Genomic DNA, 21,742 nt, shown 5'->3' on the forward strand with positions numbered 1-21,742 from the left:
ATACTAAATTTGAGCTAAATTAAAACAGGTAAAACCATAAAAAACATTGAAAGAGATACAAAAGTGTCCTGTGACAAACATTTGGCAATCAGGAGTTCAGTGGCGTGACTTTTTCCACCTTTAACCTGAAATATAACTTCTTCATCCAGTTAAAAATAAAGATATAAGATAAACCCTAACTAGGGCTTATCTTTTATCTTTTTATTTTTTATTGCACTGTTTATTATAACCCACGTATGAAGGGCAAAGTACAAACAGGATAGCCAATAGCCAGCTGGGAAGATTTATTGGTACATTGGACTAAATTAGCATCTGCGCTGGATTTAGACCAACAACCTGAATCAGTTTCTGGCTGAGTACATCAAAAAAGCTGATTTATCTTCGTCTGGGTTCTCAAACAGCAGATTTCATTTTTATTGCAGTTTATCGCCCATAGAAAACAGAGGCGCCATACTCCAAATGACCACAGCTGAACACGATTAAAGGAAAAAGCGGTTCTGCTTTTACGGCACCGCACACCCGAGTGAAAACGCTACATGTTCTCGACTGTTCACTACAATCAAAGCGCAGGAATAGTTAAACACCCTGGTCATTAAGATAGACAAACTGTTGAGCATCGGCTGCAGGAAACGGGAAATAAAAAAAGTCTTGCCGCTTTGACACATGGGAGACAGCAGGGAGAAAAACGAAGCGAGCCTGAGAAAAGCCTCGCAGCATCTGTGGCCGAGCCTGCCATTCATCCGGGGGCCTTTTCTTTAAAGCACTGCAGACGGGGCCGAGCAGATAACCTGCAGTGCAAAGCCTCGCCGTCTCAGGAGGACGTGCAGGTCGTCCGCCGCACCGCCTGCAGCTACAGATCCATCACGCTGTCCGCAGAAATAACCGCAGATTCAGGACAATGTCAAAGCGCAATCTGGCCAAGATTCACCCAATTTATAAAAAATTAACATCACTATCCAGTTAGCATAAATCTCAAATTCCTGATTTAGTGCCAGTTTTATGCTGAGAGTGATGATCTAATGTTTGTTTAATCAACACCATCTTGATGCTGCCCAATGAAACGTTGGTTAACAAGCTGGTTGGACGACATTTATTTACATCTTCTGAACAGAAATCTGCCCAAAATGATCCTGATTAGAGATGCACACTATAGACAGACAGCTCTATTATATAGACCTATGATATCAATACACCTAGTTCTATACTGTCACAGGCAGATCTATAACAGATACAGACAAAGATTGATAATATAGAGAGACAGATCTGTGATATAGATGGATCTATAACACATACTGATGAATCTATAACATCAATATAGACAGATCTATACTACACAGACAAGTAGATCTATAACATAGATACAGACAGACAACTGGATCTAAAATATAGAGAGACAGATCTATAATATAGGTGGATCTATAACAGACTGATGGATTTATATCAATATAGAAGGATCTATGCTATACAGACAAGTAGATCTATAATATAGAGAGACAGATCTATGGTATAGATAGACCAACATAGATACAGATGGGTCTTTACTATACAGACAGGTAGATCTATAATATAGATACAGACAGACAAGTTGATCTATAATAGAGAGATAGATCTATGGTATAGATAGACTAACATGGATACAGACGGGTCTTTAATATACAGACAGGTAGATCTATAATATAGATACAGACAGACAAGTAGATCTATAATAGAGAGATAGATCTATGGTATAGATAGACTAACAGATACAGATGGGTTACTATACAGACAGGTAGATCTATAATATAGATACAGACAGACAAGTAGGTCTATAATAGAGAGAGACAGATCTATGGTATAGATAGACTAACAGATAAAAACGGGTCTTTACTATACAGACAGGTAGATCTATAATAGAGATAGATCTATGGTATAGATAGACTGTATAGTAAAGACCCGTCTGTATCTATGTTAGACAGGTAGATCTATAATATAGATACAGACAGACAAGTAGATCTATAATAGAGAGAGACAGATCTATGGTATAGATAGACTAAGAGATACAGACAGATCTTTACTATACAGACAGGCAGAGCTATGATATAGATACAGACACATAGATCCGACATACAGGTTCAAACAAAGGGCTTAAAGCCGCTGCCTCCCTGCATGCAGGCATGTTTTTTTTTAAAAATGCATTCTCATTTATGTCTGCAGGATAGAAGGTAAACGTGTGATATGTGATAATATGGGTGATAAATACACAAATAAAAGGTGTTAATGTCCTCCTGCTTTGGATTTATAGCAAACATAGACCCTAGGTAAACAAAAGTCTGTCCAGGTACGGAAACAAAAATATTTCCATCTCAACGAGCCGTTATTGACAAAGATTGTTGTAGCTAAAGCTGCTGATTTACCACCTATTCACCTCTTTACCTTCTGAAATATTTATATCCAGCATTCAACATGTTACCCCAAATATATTCCAGCCATAGAGAGCCTGAAGGCACCACGACTAAACAATTGGCTAGTCCGTATTGTAGTCCAAGCCATTGTATGCGACATGTATATCGCTTCCAGTGATATCGCGATATTTTGTTATATTGTGGGCAGCCAGAGTCTCATTCCAATATCATTGTGTCAAATGCATTATTCATTGCCATCTATATTCCCAGGTCTGCTTCCACCAGAGCTTTATATTCAGCAGGTTAGATGGACGATGGTGTCCAACATCCCACCATAACATAATATGAGAGAGGCGAGGGAGCTTTAAAGCCCAAATCTGGACAAAATACACAATTATTTAGCTTTAAGAGGGACTTATAGATGGCCTGCTTGTCAAAACGTATGCAGATAAAAACCTGGTACGGTTTGGACCTGAGTATTAGAAATGACAGACCTGATAGATATGGATGGCGCATTAACTTTATTTCTACCAAATACCCAGACTACTTCCACGCAAATGTTTTAAATGTGAGCAATGCTCCTTGAACGTTTCTAAAAGAGCTTTTTTTCTTCCCCCAGCCAGGGCGATAAAGAGACTTTATTAAGTCTAATTCGTACCTCTATGAGTTCGCTCTACCGTCTGATTGGCTGAAAAGCCGGTGTGAGGTAATTTTCATGGGTTGCCATTAAGCCCCAGCAGGGAAATAATGACCTGGGTCAGAGGGTGGCGCAAAGCCGATGAAAACAACCCATCAGATCACGTGGAGAAGAAGAAAACAATGAGGAAATGCAGTCAGCAGGGATCTGCTGGGTTCCCAGAGAGAACAAGGATACACCGACAGTCTGGTGGGAATTCACCTTATTCTTCCTATTCAGTTCTGTAGGACACCGTGTAAACCAGCCCACTGTCGTCCCTTTAGTGATTGGACACCCGTTATTCAGCTGGGTTAAAAGAAGCCCATCTTCCTTGAGGTCAAAACAGCTGCCGTACATTAGGGCTGAACGATTTTGGAAAATAATCTAATTGCGATTTTTTTTTTCTTAATATTGCTATTTAATGCGATTTTTCTTTTTCCCCCAGTTTAAACATTTTAACAATATACAAACAACAAATCAATTTGTTTCCTCGCTGTGCAGATCAGGTGCTAAAAGAGCCACAGCATCTAAACTCAGAGCAGAAATGATTGAGTTCTGCCAACAATATATTTCAACCAAAATTGCAATTTTGACTTTTCTCTGCATTAAACACAAGCAACAAAAATGGCCTCTAAATAAAGATGTTTGTAAACAAGGACTATTTTAAACAAGAACTTAATGTTTCTATTGATCAGAATATTATTCAAGAGAACAGCTTTTAGTTGATTTGGACATCAGTCAACAAACAAGTCTATGTATTAAACTGATTGACCTGTACTTAATGCTATGTATGATTATATAAACTCTAAAACAAGTAATAAAATTAGATTATCTCACTGCTGCAACTGTCTTCCCTTCCATGTGGAGGTAAACCCACTTTAAACATTTTACCAACACCTAAAAGACGTGTCTGATTCACTAATTGTTACATAGCCAAAAATTGCAGACTCTGCGATTTTGAAATTGCGTTTTTTAAAATTGCGATTATATTGAAAATGCGATTAATTGTTCCCTGAACTCCTGACTGGCAAATGTTTGTCACAGGACACTTTTGTATCTCTTTCAATGTTTTTTATGGTTTACCTGTTTTAATTTTGCTCAATTTTAGTATATTTCTGAAAGAGGTAATCATTGTTAACAAACAGTTATTTTCATTAATTTAAAGAGGTTTAATTGTTAAGCATAATCTGAGAGAGGCGTGTCTAAAACATGGAACAAAATGTTTGCCATATTTGGGTTTTTAATATGAACATTTACAACATTTTAAGACTTATTTTCGCTTAAAAAAAATCTAACCCAGCAGCCCTACCGTACATGGAAATATGTCAAGCCCTTTATCTGATTCTACTTCCTTTCCCAGCTCAAAGTAAGTCTTAAAACAAAGCAGTGCACCAAGCCCCTCTTCCTATCTTAGGCTACACTCACATGTGCCAAAAGATCTTGTTACATCCCAAAGAAAGCATAAAAACACACTGATCTCAACCACTTTGAAAGTTTACAAGCGAGTACTTTAAAACTCAAGATGTACCAGAGCCTCAATAGAAATATTTCAGTTCTAGACGTCAGGGTGAGGAACCAAGAGATGAAGGAGCCGAAGCGACAGGCGGGGAGATGGATACCGTCTATGCCTCTAGCTGTATTTAATTTTAGCAAAGCTGATGAATCTACAGCGTCTCCAGGGGAATGATCTGAAACAGTCTAGTCAGCTTTTCAGGATATTTGTTTAAAAACACAACTTCTGCGGAGGTAAAAGGAATAAAAACATTTACAACTTAAAGCTGGTAATTAGGTAAATATTGTTAGGGCTGAACAATTAATCGCATTTGCAATATAATCACAATTTAAAAAAAAAAAAAAAAAAAAGAAAATCGTAGAGGTCAGCAATTTTTGGCTATGTAACAATTAGTGAATAAGACACGTCCTTTAAGTGTCAGTAAAATGTTTAAAGTGGGTTTGACTCCACATGGAAGGAAAGAGAGCTGCAGCAGTGAAAAAATCTAATTTATTACTTGTTTTAGAGTTTATATAATCACACTGTTTTAGCAGAAACTTTCAGTTATCTCTCCACAGCATTAAGTACTGGTCAATCAGTTTAATACGTAGACTTGCTTGTTAGACTTAGACAACTTTATTTGTCATTTTGTATGCACAAAATTTTGTTTGCATACAGCTTGAAAAAAAAAAAAAAAACAAGTAAATTGCAGTAAATTTCAGGATAAATTGCACTTGTTGCACTTTATGTTCAACAAGTGCAAATCTGCACAGTGATGAAACAGATTGATTTGTTGTTTGTATATCTTTATATCTTTGTATATCTTTGTATATCTTTGTTGTTTGTTTGTATGACATTAGAAATTAAAGAGAAGAAAAAAAATCGCATTAAATCGCAATCGCAATATTAAGATAAAAAAAAAAAAATCGCAATTAGATTATTTTCCAAAATCGTTCAGCCCTAAATATTGTGTTATCCAGACTTCTAAAAGCTTTGAACTAATAAGCAGCATTTTTCCTCTCAGCAAAATATTTCCATTTCTGGACTCCAACTCAAAACATTTTACCTCTCAGAAGGTGAACACCAAATCTCTTCACTCGCATTTTCTTTAATAAGCAAAACTTGAAAAGCCAAGAGTCCCTGGCTTTGTAGCGGCGGGAACAACAGCGGATATCCAGAAACCACAACATATGTTTAATACAGCATTAAGACGTCCCTGAGAAGAGCCAAACTCCAGCCAGACGCACTTAAAAGGGGAAACAGCTGATGGAGCAGCTGCTGCCGGAGACCAAGGAGCTTCTCTCCTTCAGGGAAAGACCGCAGAGGAGACGCGTTCATCCCCTCGGTCCATCCCATCTGCAGGGTTGGTCCAGCAGAGCAGCTCAGCCGACAACCAGCTGAATTAAAGACAGCAGAACAACTTATCTCAATCACTTCCAGTCATGTGGACGTTCCCAAACCCGTTTCTCCTTGAATGCATCCCTGTTGGCTGGAAAATCCGTGCAGCCATGCCAAAAAAAAGAGAGAAAAGAGAAGCAGCCCAGAAGAAGAACATCAGCTCGAGGCGGCGAGAGCAACTCCAAACCCTCCAGACGGCCGTCTGACTGAGCGCCGTCAGGACACGCCAGGAGAAAGCCCGTCCAAGAGGGCGGCGTGCCAGAACTCCCAGCAGAACCGATCCAGCACCGGCCCATGAACGGGCTAGGAAACATATGCTCGTTTTTAAAAAGGTACTTTTTAAGAAGAAGAAGTTCAATCTGATATAATTTTAGTACGTATATCTCTATAAATTAAACATTTCCTGGTTTCATCGCTCTACATTTTTTTCAGCTTTTCTTTCTCTTCGTTTTCACTTGTGAACGCCTCAGGATATTTAGCCGTTGCTGCACCAAAAAACCTAAATAATAATGATAATAAAAGATATTTATCATGGCATTATGACTGTATGCAGTTATGTGTGGTTAAAGCATGACCATAATTATAACAAGACTAAGGCCACGAGTGCTGAGCACTGCAAAAATAGACCTAAAAATAAGATTTTTTTTTCTTGAAATGAATGTATTTTTCCTTGATTTGAGCCGGTAAATAGGACTATTTGCCAATGGAATAAGATTTTTGCACTTAAAATAGGAACAATTCATCTCCATAATCTTATTTCAAGTGCAATATATCTAATTATCTTATTTTAGGGGTAAAAATATTCATTCCATTGGCAAATAATCTTATTTACCTGCTCAAATCAAGGGCAAATACATTAATTTCAAGAAAATTTTACTCATTTTTAGTTCTCTTTTTGCAGTGAGTCAGTCAGAAATGGATAAAACAACTCTGTATGTTTTAGCTACAAGTTTTTTGCTCCATCATTTAAGTTTATGTCTCAAGAGTTTATTCTACTAATAATGATAATAATCACCTTTATTGTCATTCAGACGTACATTCAAATGACATTTGTTCTCTGCATTTAACCCATCCCTAGGGGAGCAGTGGGCTGCCACTGTGAGGCACCTGGGGGGCATTCTGGGGATAAGGGTCTTGCTCAGGGACTCAGAGAGGCAGTCAGTGGGAGTTGAACCCAGAACCTCCAGGACACATGTGCAATGCTCTAATACGAAGTCTGTAATCTACTGTTTTTTACTTTAAATAGATATATATGCATAACCATTTACAATAATATTAAACCAAGAACTGTGGGGTTATTTTTATTGAAATGTTTTAATTTCTTACATTGATCATAGAAACTGTTGATTTTTGATTAATAAAAATAGTTATTTGGAGAAATTAAAACCAATTTTAAATGGATTTGTGTAAAGACCGATTCTCTGTTATTGTTCTGGGGTCTGTGCATTACCTTTTAAATAAAACAGACAGGTTGAGACAATGCACCTCGGGTTTTAATAAATTAATTTTCACTTGGTACAAGTTGGCAAACTTGCACAAATATATGAAAACCTGTTTTCAAAAGTTTGGCTTGCTTCCATATGTTGTTTTTTGTTTTGTTTTTCCTTTTGAAGGCTATGTTGTTCCACAGGCTAACTGTGATAAAATAGTGATTGTGATGTTACTGTAGAAGATATATGCAATATAATAGTTTTGCAACACTCCCCCACTCAAAACCATCACCTGTAATTCATAGGTAAGGTAATTTTCAGTTTAATTATCACAAATTGATTGATATGATGTGTCTATACATATTTAATCTTTACATTTGCATGAAAGACCAAAGGACCCTTTCTAAAGCACAGCATCAAATATTTGAATCCTTAATACAAAGAAGATTTTGTGGCTTTTTTTTTTTTAATAAATGATGTTTTGAATTTATTTTGACTGTCAGATTTAATGTTGCTTCATGCAAACAGCCTCAGGTTAGAAAACGGGATTCATTGTATAGTATTAAAGTGTAGGCTGATCATAAAGTCGTGCAATGTGTTGCACAGGAGCTGGAGAAGGTGGTGAGAAAGCCCTGAGGGCAAGATGTCCTCTTTCCTGATGGAAGTGGGTCTGTAACAACCGACCACAACCTATTTACTTCTCAGAACAGCAAGAGGGGGAAGAATAGAGGAGCAGAAAGAGAAGAATTTGGCTTTTTTTCTCTGCTTTCTGGTGCCGTTCCAACACACACAGGAAATAAACGCGTATAAAACACAACATGTGCATAAGTGCAGTCGTTTTCTGGAAAGATTTTAAGGGTGCCAGATTTTTGACCATGACTGTAGAATCAGAATCTGTGATCAATGTGTGCAATACTGAAAGTATAAAGGCCAAAATATAACTAAAATATGTTAGACCAGATGGATGAAAGCCCGCTGTGTTTTCAAACCTGATGCACAGTAGATCTTAGAGGCCATGGTTCTACGATGAGGGAACGCATCGTAGCAAAAAAAAAGTGAGAATTTTGTGTGTTGATCACAATAATCCGCTTGTTTCCCTAACCTTGTGCAGCCTTAGAAAGTATGCACAAAGGCACACTGCAAAAACGGATCAAAAAATAAGTAAAATGTTCCTAAAGTTAGTGTATTTGTCCTTGATTTGCGCAGGTAAATAGGATTATCTGCCAATGGAATGAGTATTTTGACCCCTAAAATAAGATAAAATAGGAACAACTCATCTCCATCGTCTTATTTCAAGTGCAGGATGTCTAACTAAGTGCAAAAATCTTATTCCATTGGCAAATCATCTTATTATTCTGCTCAAGTCAAGGACAAATACACTAATTTTAAGAACATTTAACTTATTATTACTAATTTTAGTTCAGTTTTTGCAATGCAACATTTTGAATTATTATCCTAGCCTCTAATGGTAATGCATCAAACGTATTCAGGGATGTTTTAACTTTCACAATGAGGTTAATAAAAGATGTTTTGACAAGTAAATGTCTCTTCAATAGAACGGGGAAATGAGGCCATCTGTCAGAGACAATGGTGTCAACAAAACTGTTATTTTTGACAGATTGGTACCAAGAAAATTAATTATTCAGAAATACCCATTTTAGCCTAAGCTGACCCATTCGTCATGTGTCAGCTCCCCAAATTGTCAAACTCCTTCCAGCAGCAGTGCGGCTATAACAGACACTCAGTTTCTCAGCTGACCAAAACAACGATCTGCTGCTGGAAGGTTTAAACTCTGCTAACAGGGTGACAACATCCAATAATAAAAAAAAAAAGCAAACAACCAATAAAAAAAAAAAAGAAAAGCACATGCAACCCTCGTTGTTCAGAGGACGGACAGAAAGAAAGAAATGTTAAAGATGTTACATGCTAACAACGCTAACACTAGTTAAACAGAACAATAAATCTCCCGGATGACGTAAGCTAATGCTAGCTGAACAAATATTAGCTTAACACAAATGAGAGCAAATGATGGAGCTCATTAAATATACTTATGACTCTTTATTTGTCCACACAGCTGTAAACTAAAGATAAGCAGTTATAATAAAATAATTGCATGACTGAATAAAAGATAATACTTAAGTTATCTAGTCTACAATTTTGCTGAATGGGGAAATTACACTTTTAAGCGATATTATTTTTTTTTTTTTACTAAAGAAGAGCTAAATCGTTCCACACTTATTTGTTTTATCCTGATTAATGCATTTGAAATATCTTCATATTGTAATTTATCCTATTTTTCTCTTAACTAAACAGAACCCTGTGCCTTTATAAGATTTTTGCTGTGGAATAAACAAAATTATATCAATTATATTTCTCAGTATCTTATCTTAGTATTATGACAGCCCTAGCCATTCCCTTTTTATTATTAAACTCAACAGGAAGGGCAGACTGGGGTTTAAACCTTTACATAACACCCAGGCTACAAAATTAATGTCTAAAGTCAGACATGTGAGAAGTAGTAAACATGCATTCTTTCAACAACTAAAAAAAAAAAACATAACATTTTTTAAATATTCCAGACTAAAAAGGTTCATTGGAAGGGGTTTTATCAATATAAAGGTATATTTAACCAGTGAGGATTTGAATTTTGCACAAGAAAATAAACAAAGTGGAGTTAAACATTGGCTATGCAAGGCAGCGCTGTCATCTGAATATGTAAACAGTTACCAAAATGTTAACTGTGGTTTACTTAAAAAAGGCGGTGATGTGTCAGTGTCTGTGTTTATAGCTTTCACAGCTGCCGCGAGGTCAAAGCCCATCAATATCTTCTACATCCTAACACAATCCCCCCTCCATTCAGCTGATGGATCCATTTTATCCTCAAAGCTTCTCTAAATTACAGCCATTTTCCCCCTTAGAAAATATCTGGGTGATGCACATTTGAAAAAAGGAAGGCCAATATATATATATATATATATATATATAAAAAAAAATAGAAATTGATGCTAGGATTCAACATGTAAAAGAAGAAGAACAAAAAAAGTAGCACAGACCAAACTTGTGGGTGTGTTACGGTGCTTCCTTATCAGCGTTTGAGGCTATCCTGCCTTCTTCACGCATGGATGGCATCTTATCAGCAGCACCGCACTGACACATGCCCTGCTTCTGCACAGGTCCCCAAGAGAAAGTCACGAGCCTGAAACCGGTCCCAAACGCCTCTCTCACGGTTTGCATGAACATGTGTTTGCAATATTTACAACGTGGCTCTGCAGCCATCTAAACCGCCGCTGCTGCTGCTGCGCTGCTCCACGACCTAAAAGCTGACAGTTACTAACGCCGCCGCACTCATTAGCGCCACAGCTGCTGACAACTGGTTAGATGCATAAACAGAATATAAATATATGATAAAGCTGACATTTAGAGGTACGCGTAGACGGATGGGTCTAAGTGGCGGCCAATTTGGCTGCTAATCTAAAGGCCAAGGCTGCTGGCGGCGGCGGCGGGGAGCGAGATCAATCCCACGTGTGTCCGTGCTCGTGTGTTTCCTGGTCTCGCTCTCACCAAATAGATTGCTGGAGTGGCCCTGCTTGGAGACCGGCCGCAGCTCATTGGAACCCCAGGCGTAGCGCTGGTAGCTGTCCCAGGCGTGCTTCATCATCTGACAGGTGGGAGAGAAAGGAAGGAAGGGGGGGGGGGGGGGGGGGGGCAGAGAGAGAAAAAGAGTTAACCAGGAGAGGATATACTGAGCTGTAACAACCGATTCGTTTTAATATTCGGTGGAGACATCTCCAAAAAACCCATGATTCACCTCACATGTCTATCAATTATAGATTAGATGTTTAAAAATACAAACTTAACCCTGGTGCACTTTCAGTTTATACCTTAATGAATGACCATCTTTGTGTTGGTCTAATATTTGTCATTCTGGATTTTTTTCTGGTGTAACATGAGAATCTGTTCTGATCTTTAAAGCCTGCAGGCATGCAGCTCCATCAAACTTAACTTAAAAATAACAGCTTATTTTTGTTACACATATGGTAACTTAAACAAGGCAGTGCTTGTTGAGGTTCCTTTACGCTTGACGCACGTATATTCCATGCGGAAATGAGACCATGTGGACACAATGTCTGAAGCATTGGAGCTCCATGCGGCTTTGCCTCTGAAGTAGCACTTTTCTCCTAGACTCCAGGGGGCAGCGTTGCGCTCCTACGCCAAGTGTACTACACCCACTACATATAGAAGTAGAAAATACAGTTGTTTCCAACATTTAAGCCTCTTGCTTTTTTCCAAGAGTGACGGCTATTTCTGTCTGGGAATTAATAACAGTTTGTTGATCACGGTGATCTTTTTGGGCCGAAACAAACACGTCTATATTTACGAACCTCCGCCAGAAGAAGCGCTTGCTCGTCCGCCATGTTTTATTCGCGCGGGACTGTCTGGGATGTTTGAAATATTCCCAGGTGCCCGGTGCGGTAAACCTGTGGCCTCGCGGATGGATCAAGCATAAACCAGACTTTAGACAACAAACAGAAGAACGTATTAAAAACATGCTTTCTGACTTTTTTTTCTTAGGTGGCGTGGGTTTTATAGTGTTGAAACCAGATATTTACATCCACTGCACAGAAAGAATCCTCTTTCTTCACATTCTGAAATCAACTTAGACTTTCTGTGACGAGAAGACCAACGTGTCTCAACGTTTTACCCTCCTGGCTCGAAGTTCCTTTAATATTTCCACGCAATCTTCTCGGGATGATATTTTAATTATTGCAAGCTTCCCCCTTTTTTCCCCAAATGTAACAATGGTCATTATGGGTCAACTTAGGCTACGTCCTCAGTGGAGTCTTTTTCTTGGCAGTGTGATCGGCACAATTCTGATCTTTTCACCCAAAAAACTAAATAAAATATCAAATTTTTTGCCACTTCCATATTGTGGTACTAATTCGTATATGTATCGGATATTTTCACCTCACTGTCCTGGTTGTTATTACACATCCAGAACCAGCAGCAGCTGTTAGCGCTCAATAAAAGACCCCAAATCAACTTTTTTTGCAAGTAAACTGCTAACATGGTTGTCTTATACAACCATCTACATATCCTGGACATTATTTTTGACAAATTAGTACATATTTGTTAAAATTCTGCTTTTGTGTCTAAAATTGTCAGTGTATTGCCTTCCTAGAGTTAAACAGTGGTCTTGCATTGAATCCATATTCCTATTGGTTCAAAGGTTTTTGTGACGTCAGTATGAACGGTCACCTCAAAAAGATCCAATTTCAGCAAAAAAAAAATAAAATAAAAAAATCGGAACTGAGCAGCATGACTTGCAGGACGAACTTAGCCTTAGTTTCATCAGACCTGAGGACATGTCTGCAAAACATGAAGGTGTTTTTTTCCCCCCAGGGTGTGTCTGCTAGCTGTGCTTTTGCTTCTGGAATAAATTATTCTCCCTCACCTGGTAGCCTTTGAACAGTACAGAACTTATTCCACTGTGGATAATGACAGTCTGCTACCAAAACATGTTTACTTTTGGGACACAAAGCCACACCTCCTTCCTGAACAGCGTGATAGCGTGACACTGTCGGGACGTTTATAATTACATTTAATTTTTTTGAACAGATGAATGTGGCACCTTCAGGTATCAGGAAAAATTAGCCCCAAAGATGAGCCAGACTTCCTGGTCGGCCTAATTTCTTTGGGTTTTACCACGATGTCAGACAAGGAAGCAGCATGTGTGGGGTGCTGTTTTAATTTACTCACACAGATCTGCTACCATTTCACTAAAATGAAATGGATTAACCAACTGGAAGCTTACAAAGCCAAGACATCATCACATGGATGTTTAAAGGAATAGTAACCTATTCCTGTATATACAATTCTAAACTTGAAAAAACTATTCAAAATCCTTTAAAAATAAACTCTTATTATTCTAACATTTAGGAAAAAATACTTTTAGAAAATCTAAGCAACCTAACAAAAAAGGATGTGGTTGATTTAATGTCAGTGAGGGGTAAAAAAAAAAAAAGAAGAAGCTATTTTATAAATTTCAAAACAAATATTTAAACAAAGCAGCTGATTAACCATTATCTGCAGGTAGATTATCGTTTTATCTCCTAAAAGAACTAAATATGTTATGCTTTGCTCCCTAAACCCCATAAAACTAATATCTTTACAAAATTAAACAAACAAAACAGCCAATCAAGGCAGCAGCAGATAAGTTTCTCCGGCGACATCAAACCGAATTTACTGACATCAATAAGGGACAAGAGGTCAGAAATACTTCAAGAACACAAGATTCAAACGAAGGATCTAAAAACTCTTATGTCCCTGAAACCACAAACCAAAACAATGAAAAGATTTGTTAAAGATTAAAAGAAGACTCGTTTAACAAGGCCGCTCCATTCCCACAAACACCTCACTGGACAAGATCGATTTTGGTTTTGGCGCCATTTGTTTTGATTCAATGTTACACTTCTGTCAGTCTGGCCCAGAGCAGCTGTGGCTACTAACATAGCTCACCACCGTCAGGGTGTGAATGGTGTGTGAATGGGCGAATTACTGTAGTGTAAAGTGCTTTGGTGTTGTTGGACTAGTTAAAGCCATTTATGGGAGAAACAAGAACACAGGACACAAAGTCCTGATCCAACCAAAAGATTTTTATTTATTTTTTTTGCTTTATTAACTCTCTCCGACTCCCATAAGCTACCCAACCTGACAGCGAAATATCACGGGTAGGTTTCATTTCCATGTAGGAGGCAGACATCTATAGATGGTGACAGCTATACAAACCCCTCGAAATCTGCATTTCACAGCTTCTTCTTATCACTTATTTGCAGCACATTTTCATAATCTAGTCATAATTTACTTTAAGAACAGGTTGTTAAATGTCTAAAAAGTCAGATACCAGCAGCACTTGGCCATTGTCATATTCCCTACATTTCATATTTGTTGTCCTCAGTGCTAGATCACATAATGTGCTGTTGAAGCCATTTCCACCCAGCATTTCTTTTAACTTGAAATCCGTTGTTGGTTCGAGGTTTGATTGAACTGTGAACACAACTTCCCAACAAAAAGAATCCCGACACTCATTTCAGGCCCAGACGTCAAACCCACGAGTCACTTGTGGAAAATCTAGGTTACACAACACGAGCCCAAAGCCCTCTAGAACCTGCATCCAGATTAGCCTCTAAATCCCTTTATCCTCCACCTTCTCACAGATCTCTTCCCTCACAGTTCACTGCTCGGGAGCTCCTTTTAGAAACGCACGCTAGTGGAAGTAGAACTTATGTCTCTGGCGTTATCGGGGGAACCCTGACCGTGGCTCGGTGGACGCGCAGACGAACAGAGAGTCGGGGTATTGCTGCAGCCCGTGCAGGTGTGAGAGCGTGACGCGTCCTGCAGCGTCCTGCTAAGTCGCTGCTGCTGACTCAGTCCAAGGTTCCTCTTTTAAGCACAGACACAGGCTGGCAACAACAATAATTAGGGGTAATTATTTGTAACGACTGGTACAAATGGTCACAGCAGGCAGTAAACCAGTAGGTCAACGAGTCGGTTACTCGGCGGGACTTGTTGCCTGGGAAACTAAAGTTATTATAGCGAACCAGTAAAGCTGTCAAACAACGGCACGGCCATTTAGCAAGTCATTCAAGCGGGAAAATAGCCTGAAAAGACGCTCTGTGAACCGTTATGAAGCCACCCGCACTTCCAAACACGGAGCGAAGCTCAGAGTCGACAGGAAATCAAATGAAAGCCTTCGTTTGACCTTTTAAGACATTTTTTAGACCTCCAGAGACCCAGACCATCAATCACCAGGATGTCTACATATTTAAGATGAAGTCTAGGCATACACTGATAAACTTTGACTACGGCAGCTGTGAATGTCAAAACTGAAGCTCAGGACAGAGCAGGTGAAAATATTAATACCATGAATTATCAGCCCGGAAAAAAAAGGCAAAGAAACAGTTTAAAAATAGCACACTTTTATCGTGGAGTAATAATTAACAAGGATACGTTCATGGAAAGCCCAAATAATACAGTCATTGTTAAATAAATACAGGTGGGGTTGGGGGGGTGCACCCATTGTGCCTGCAGCTGGGTACTCAGGTTTATTAAAAGAAAACACCGGTTGCCTGTGCCGTTCATCCAACAGCATTGGCAACCATTCAAGAGACGGACGAGTTTTGATGGATACCAACGTTACTGTAACAGTGCTTTAAAGTTCACCGGAAAACTATTTTTCAAGATTGTCTGACAAATTTAAAAATAAATACAGAAATGAATAAATGCTCAATAAATAAATATGCATACAAAGAGTACGGCAAATAAATGTAAGCAGTAATTAAAGTATATAATGAAACACATTTATAGATCTCTTAGCTTCCTTATTCCCCTTTGTAATAATAATAATAATCTTATTTATTATCCATTATAATTGCCAACTTTATTAATTTCTTTCTAAGTTTAACATTTTTCATATTCAAACAACCAGATGTGGAAGTAGAGATGGTGAACTTTTATGAAAAAGTGAAAGAAAAGTGTTGTTTCCTCATTGATCTGTTAGTAGGCTACAACAGAAAATGACATTTACGTGATTTTTTTTTTAACATACCACAGAAAGTTAGCCTAATATGAAGAGAATTACGTCTTAAACTTGAATATATAACGTTCTCAACGAGTAAACGAGTTCTGTGGTCGTTTCCAGATGTGTGATGAAAATACTGTTTGCTCTGATTGTTACTCATCTCCAGAAGTTGAGTCTGCTGAATGAATAGATCATATGAAAACAGATCCCAAATGTGATCCAATAAACACTGAGTAAAGTTAAAAAATTATAAACAATTATTATTAACTCGGGCAATTCTAGATTTAAAAGCATTTTCATTAAATCAAGAAGTAGTAAGGATAGGAAAAATATAACAAAGTATAAGCAGTCAAATAATCAACTTTTTTTTTTACATGTTTTTTTAGAATGGCACATTTAAAATTATATTTAGACTTCTCAAAAAAAAAAAAAAAACATTTTAACTGATCAAACACATTTAATAAATGGTGAGCAGCTTTTTACCTCATTCTAATGTTATTTTGACATTTGTGTTCAGAGCACAGAGTGCTGCAGGCTACCATCCAATAGTTAAACCAAAATATGAACATTAGGTTAACCTGTCTGAATGCTGACATTAAATCAAAGGAACAAGGTTAAATCTTTTTTTTTTTTTTTACCTCTCTAACAGACCTGTTTGTTTTCTATTTTACTTATAAGGCTTAAATGTCTCATTAAAAAGGTGAAAAAAGCTTGAAATGTGTAATCGTGGTCTCCATATATAAGCTGCACATACACAGACCTGGTGTTTACCATTATATAGACATGTTATTTATATATGCGAGCTGCACAGTGGTGCAGTTGGCAGCACTGTTGGTATAGATGATAGATGGTTATGTATGCATGTGTAAACACCTTTCTGCTATAAAACTACTCTGCTGCAGCGGCATACCTCGTAGCCTTCCAAGGATAAATGCACTGCGCTGTTACATCATGGGGACATTCCCTATTCAGCGAGCCCATCGTCCAATCGGTGGACTCCACCTCCAACAAGTGAACTGACATCTTAATCCTGCTAAATATACATCAGGGCTATTTTAACCTGCTTGACAACTTCTGGTAAGCGTGCAGCATTAAAGAATCCCACAGTTCTGAAACAACTGTTGAGTAAATAAATAAATAAATAGGGTAAGTGGCGGTAATCTGAGCACAGATGAACACGTTTTCAGTGTTTATGTGAGCTAACCTGTATCAGGTTTAATGCAGAGGCCAGCTACGTGTTGACTCTAATTGGATTAATGGCTCAGGATTTTCAGGGATTATTAGGGTTCGGTGGCAGAGACTTCAACAGCAACAGCCCGATCTACGGCAGATTATGTCATGTAGATCCAGCCCTTTTCAGCCTTTAGATTCTGCCACAGAGCATGCATAAAGACGGTAAAGCTCCAATTTATTTCCTGAGATCTAGTCGACAATCTGACTCTTTGCTGCTTATTCTTCATTTTTCTCTCTGGTGTGAATTACCTAGACCATGTTTTATTAATGCAACACAAGCTGACAAACAGATTAGGAAGAACTAGAAGAGTCCTTTAATTCAGCGGCAGGTTTTTTTATTTTTTTAAATAAATATAACTGACGAAATAAACCTCTGGAGGGATGTGTGATGTGTTTCATGCCACATTTTCTAAGCGGTATGAAACAGAAACTGTGCTCAAAATAAAAACCAGGCACCGGTTTAGTCCCAACGTTCTCGCTGCTTGAACACGCAGGTACATGCACACTATAATGATGGTAAATTATTAACTAGTGGAAAACGTGCTTGCCTAATGGCTACACTTTCTTTCAGGGTATCTTGGGTAAAAAAAACAAAAAGAAGAAAGAAAATGAGTGTTAAACAGTAAAAGCGAAAATGTGCTTTTGTGTAAAAAAAGAAAAAGAAAAAAAAAAAGAGAATTAGGAAACTCCAACAGTGATTCTCGGTGGAAAGAGCTGCTTAGCGGGCTGAGAACAGATGGAGAAGATGTAAATAGGAGGTAGGTGTGTCAGAGACCAGAAGAGGCAGGGTAGGAGGAAGAAAGAACAGAGAGATGACAACGCCGTTCCTAAAAAGAGGAGATCTGACAATAATTTGGTAAGTAGATTGACGCAACTCCTAACACAAACATGGGAACAGACGTCTCTTTGAAAAAGCAGGAGTCTGTGTGCTTTGTGATAAAATACAGACGCTTGACTGATTCATCTCTAGGTATGTCAATAAAACAGGAAATAATGAGTAAAAAATAAAAAAAAACAGTTTCAGTCGCTTCATGCAACTCAGCCCTGAATTTACTGACTTGTTTAAAAGGAGTTGCATGTGGGGAAAAAAATGACACTTCCACTGGTTTCACTCATAATTAAAAAAAAAAACTATGAAAAGTCTATTAAAGTAAGTGCTAATATGAGCTCAGCTTCCTCATTTTTGTTTGTGTCGGATCTATCCACATGTGTAATGGCAGCTGCACATAACCTAAACATAACATTGTTTAATTCTTCTAAAAAAAAAAGAAAAGAAAAAGAAAGTGACAAAAAGGGTCACAGCAACATTTGGCTGCAGAAGTAGCACCAAGTATACGCTGTGCCTAATTTGTTCATAAAACAAGAACACCATCATTTTCCTTGGTGCAAAGATAATGACGCAAAAGACAATCAAGTCTGTGAACATAATGGACGGCAATCAGTGAAACTGAACAAACCAGAAGACAAGAGAGATGTTTTACGAGCTATAGAAGCAGAGTACCCAGACGGCCAATAAAGGGTTTTCACTCAATAATTCAGCTGGGAATGGAGATATATATATATATATATATATATATATATATATATATATATATATATATATATATATATATATATATATATATATATATATATATATATATATATATATATATATATATATATATATATATATATATATATATATTTATATAAATAAACAGATTCGGGTGCAGACTCATAACACCAAGTGTTAGAAATGTGTCATAAGGTAGAAAGAAAAAAAAGCGGCAAGTCAGCTTTTCTAAAACAAAATTTTTTCTTTACATTTAGCATAACGTGGCAATCAGATTGCAATAATTTTTTTTATGTATATTTGCCTTGAATGAAGAAGAACAGGAATGAGTTACTTTGTATTACAGCATATAGTAACAGTGGTTTAGGGGTATTCTGAGCCACTTCTGTGGATGTGCTTCTGGCTTAGGCACCTTTCCTCACTCTGTTACTTTTTCCTACTACTCACCTTCTAAGCATTTATGCAACTTTTTTCAGTTTCTGCTGCCATTAACTCCGGTTCTGTTTTTATTTATTCATTTTTACAGATACAACACATGGACAAGTGTTTCTATATTTGCCCGTTTCCTTTCTAGAAGGGACCGTTGACTGAGTTATTGTTGCCAATAGCTTCATATTCCTTCTTTTCTTTTTCTAAAGAGGATGGAGGCGGTCCAGTAACTGTATTTGAACTAATGTAGTAGTCAAGTACACAACAACAGTTTAATCGTCTCTTTTCTGGACGGAGCCACTGAAGACGTTGCTGATGAGACCAGTATGCACTCTGTTTTTAATCTTATAGATTTACTGCCTCAGCTTTTCTCAATTTACTATTCATTTTAATTTCTTAGAGCTACTAACTGAGCCACTGCTACAACCACCTTCACGTACTTAGATTTTATTTCCAATGAAAAGCTCACTTTTTCAAAAGCGTCTAAAGACAATTACAAGGTCGGCTTTCTATCACCTGAAGAACATTTCCAGGATTAAAGGACTAATGTCTCAGCCGGATCTTGAAAAACTAATCCTTGTGTTTATTTTTAGTAGAATTAACTATTGCAACATTGTTTTCACAGGTCTGCCTAAAAAGTGGATCAGACAGCTGCAGCTGATCCAGAACGCTGCTGCCCGCGTCCTCACTAAGACTAAGAAAGTAGAGCACATCACCCCAGTTCTAAAGTCCTTCCACTGGCTCCCTGTATCTCAGAGAATAGACTTTAAAATACTTCTGTTAGTCTATAAATCCCTGAATGGCTTAGCACCTAAATACATCACAGACTTGTTATCAGTGCATCAACCCTCCAGACCACTAAGGTCTTCTGGCTCCAGCCTGCTCTGCAGAACCAGAACCAGAACTAAACAAGGAGAAGCAGCATTTAGTTCCTATGCTCCACTGATCTGGAACAGACTTCCAGAAAACTGTAAAAGTGCTGAAAGCCTGAGTTCCTTTAAATCGAGATTAAAAACACATTTGTTTAGAATTGCCTTTGAATGTTCAAGTTAAAATGTTTTACTGTTTTCAAATGTTCTTTTTTGTTTCTACACTATCCCTACTTGCTTTTATTCTGTTTTATTTTCCTATATTTTAATCATGTAAAAGCACTTTGCATTGTCTCTGTACTGAATTGTGCTATATAAATAAATTTGCCTTGCCTTGCCTTTTTTTAGGACAACCCTCTGGGATTAAAGGGTCAAGATGACATGTTTACTGAATTCCCATGACATAAATCAACTGAACTTAGAATGATCAGGAGTCTCATAAGTAGGCCTGTTCAATATAATGTGGGTTGATTCTCACAAGATAAAGATGAAATGTAAAGTTCTGAGACACATTGATGGAGTAAATCTGTTTTTTTGTGAGTATTCTTTAAAAAATCGTTACTTAAAGACATGCAATAAATGAGGAATTAGAAAAGCTAAATAACGTAGCTGACTAACAGCTAGTGGCGTTTATGTACAGGGAAGAGTGAGAACCAGCAAACGGTGTATAATTGTACACTGAACTACTCCAAAGTGTTTCCATTAAAGGAGAGGATAGTTGAAGACTGAGTAAAACAAAAGTGATTAATCACCGTCACTTTGAAACAGTGAGAATCAGAAAGAAATACCCTGCTGATATCATCCAGCTCCCCTGTGGGTACTATCCTGTTCTTACAACATGTATAACTTTTCCTTTGTCAAGTGGAACTGGATATTTTGATGCATTTGCTTGGGGGGTTGTTTACCAGGCACGTCAGTGTTTATGCTGCCCAGAATTTAATAAACCACCCCCCCAAACCCTCCATGTGGGGATGGGAAAGAAAAACAGACCATCTGTAAAAATCTCACTGCATCCAGATCTTAGAGAGGCAGTTGTGTGACTTTACACGGGCCGTGCACAGCTGCAGATGCACACATGGCCTTTTATGCGAAGAAAGGAGATATGGGCGTATTTCGAAAAAACAAAGAGATAAATCTGAAATCTTTTAGGAGGATTGGGAGACGAGAATTGGCAGCTCTGAGATCAAAACGAAGCAGCAGCTCTCAACTCTGCCAGGCTGTACTAGCTTTAGAGGAAGATGCCTCCCTGCACCTTAACGTGATCACAGTAAGAAAATTAACCACGATCAGCACAAAATAACCAAAATAATGCGCTTTTAGTAGAAGAGTTAACTGTGGACTCGTCTGAGACGAACACACTGATGTTCATCGTTCTCGATGAGCAGAAAAGGACAGATGAGGTTGGACAGAATGAAATCAGGCTCGAGTGTTTTTGTGTTTAATGTCTCCAGCTTCAGTTTCCATGTTGAATCGACTGCTCAGACTCACTGAAGTGAAAACAGAATATAAAAATCGCTAAAAATATTTGCTAAAAATCTGATACAATTCTCAGTTGCTTGCAAAAATGTGCATACCTGTTGAACATTTACAAATATATTGTAATATATTCTAGATAGATAGATAGATAGATATATAGATAGATAGATAGATAGATAGATAGATAGATAGATAGATAGATAGATAGATAGATAGATAGATAGA

General features: G+C 37.7%; 1 protein-coding gene across 2 annotated transcripts in view; it reads right to left on the minus strand.

Moving 5' to 3' along the window:
* The window catches only part of man1a1 (mannosidase, alpha, class 1A, member 1), a 206,336-nt gene that overhangs the window by 144,487 nt on the left and 40,107 nt on the right, over positions 1–21,742 (minus strand). For both annotated transcript variants that reach the window (XM_021323925.2, XM_012877375.3), the window contains exon 2: positions 10,939–11,035. In XM_021323925.2, coding sequence (XP_021179600.2) covers positions 10,939–11,035 — 97 coding nt within the window. The remainder of the gene's footprint in view (positions 1–10,938; positions 11,036–21,742) is intronic.

This window comes from Fundulus heteroclitus, chromosome 15 (assembly GCF_011125445.2).
Source record: "Fundulus heteroclitus isolate FHET01 chromosome 15, MU-UCD_Fhet_4.1, whole genome shotgun sequence".
Classification (NCBI taxonomy): domain Eukaryota; kingdom Metazoa; phylum Chordata; class Actinopteri; order Cyprinodontiformes; family Fundulidae; genus Fundulus; species Fundulus heteroclitus.